Consider the following 1,536-nt stretch of genomic DNA (forward strand, 5'->3'; position numbering starts at 1 on the left):
CCGACAGAGAGGAGAGCATAGTGCCTAATATCTTGTTCTTTATTTTTTCATCAAATTAATCTTATATTTCTTAAATTTATATATAATATATATCTATATGATATAGCTAAGTACTATCTCTCATTAAGTAAATGGACCTCTACACAAAAAAAGAGAGTAAAAATTAAAGGGGACTCAAGGAAACAACCGTTAAATTTCCCACAAAATTAAGGTAAAAGAATGACCATGTCATGTTAGAGAGATTCGTGTAGCCGAGAGAGAGAGAGAGAGAGAGAGAGAGAGAGAGAGAGAGAGAGAGAGAGAGAGAGAGAGAGAGAGAGAGAGAGAGAGAGAGAGAGAGAGAGAGAGAGAGAGAGAGAGAGAGAGAGAGAGAGAGAGAGAGAGAGAATAGCTAGGATACGTAATTACGTCTTTGAAGGACAAGTGTTCCCAAATCTTGATCCATAGTCAGGAAATTCAAACGCTTTTACTCTTTTTGTTCTCTGAGTTCTCCTTTCAAATACCTAGTATTTTCTCGAGTCCACCAAAACTCCGTAAGTTTAATTAAAAAATTCGTTCTTTAATGAAACCCCTTTTCCACAAAATTTCACTATATATATATTGATTTATAAACACACATCTTTGTCCATCAGATCTAGCCTATCTATATTTAAAACTCTCCCCCACCTACAAAGAAAACACATACACAAGTACACACACAACACAACTAAGTAGGAAGAAACAAAGTTTCGTTGCAAAATACCAACAAAACAATTTATAAGGTAGTTAACGTGCGTCTAAGATTGTAGCTAGTAGAAGGAGCCATGCAGCGTTTACCCGCCAAAATGATAGCCAAAATCGCTCGTCCAGCATGCGATGTCTTCATAAACCACCGTGGGATAGACACAAAAAGGAACGTTTCGGGGTTGTTGTACGATAATCTTACGAGGATGGGAGTGAGGTCCTTCTTGGACAGCATGAACATGAAACCTGGGGATAGGCTTTTCGACCACATTGATAGGGCTATCCTAGGTTGCAAGGTTGGTGTTGCGGTCTTCTCTCCTCGTTATTGTGACTCCTATTTCTGCCTCCACGAGCTAGCTCTTCTCATGGAGTCCAACAAAAGGGTTGTTCCGATTTTCTATGATGTGAAACCGTCGCAGCTTGTGGTCAAGGACAACGGAACACGTTCTCCAAAGGAGCTTCAGAGGTTCAGTTTAGCACTTGAGGAAGCTAAAAACACCGTGGGTTTGACGTTTGATTCTTTGAATGGGTAAATATCTACAATTGCATACACATACATGTTCTCTCTCTCTTTCTTTTTCTCCTCTGGTTTCATGGTTTATACTTTATATTTATATATGAACTTGGGATTAATTTAATTAACTTTGATGTGATGGGTTTTAATTTCAGGGACTGGTCGGAGTGGCTAAGGAATGCTTCCGATGCGGTGATCATGAACTTGCGGGAGGTAGAGGAAGCACGGGTCTCGCTCGTTATTACGACCAATACATCAAGCGTGCATGCCCTCTTAAAAAAATTTTGAAGAATCTTTTT

The 1,536-nt window shown here is 39.3% G+C and overlaps 1 protein-coding gene across 1 annotated transcript; it reads left to right on the forward strand.

The window, feature by feature from the left end:
* Positions 1 to 590: 590 nt before the first annotated feature.
* Positions 591 to 1,448, forward strand: LOC100791849 (TIR-only protein). The gene has a single exon (XM_014766352.2). The coding sequence runs from the start codon at positions 804 to 806 to the stop codon at positions 1,254 to 1,256; it is 453 nt and encodes a 150-aa protein (XP_014621838.1). The 5' UTR covers positions 591 to 803; the 3' UTR covers positions 1,257 to 1,448.
* The last annotated feature ends 88 nt before the right edge of the window (positions 1,449 to 1,536 follow it).

Source organism: Glycine max, chromosome 13 (assembly GCF_000004515.6).
Source record: "Glycine max cultivar Williams 82 chromosome 13, Glycine_max_v4.0, whole genome shotgun sequence".
NCBI lineage: Eukaryota > Viridiplantae > Streptophyta > Magnoliopsida > Fabales > Fabaceae > Glycine > Glycine max.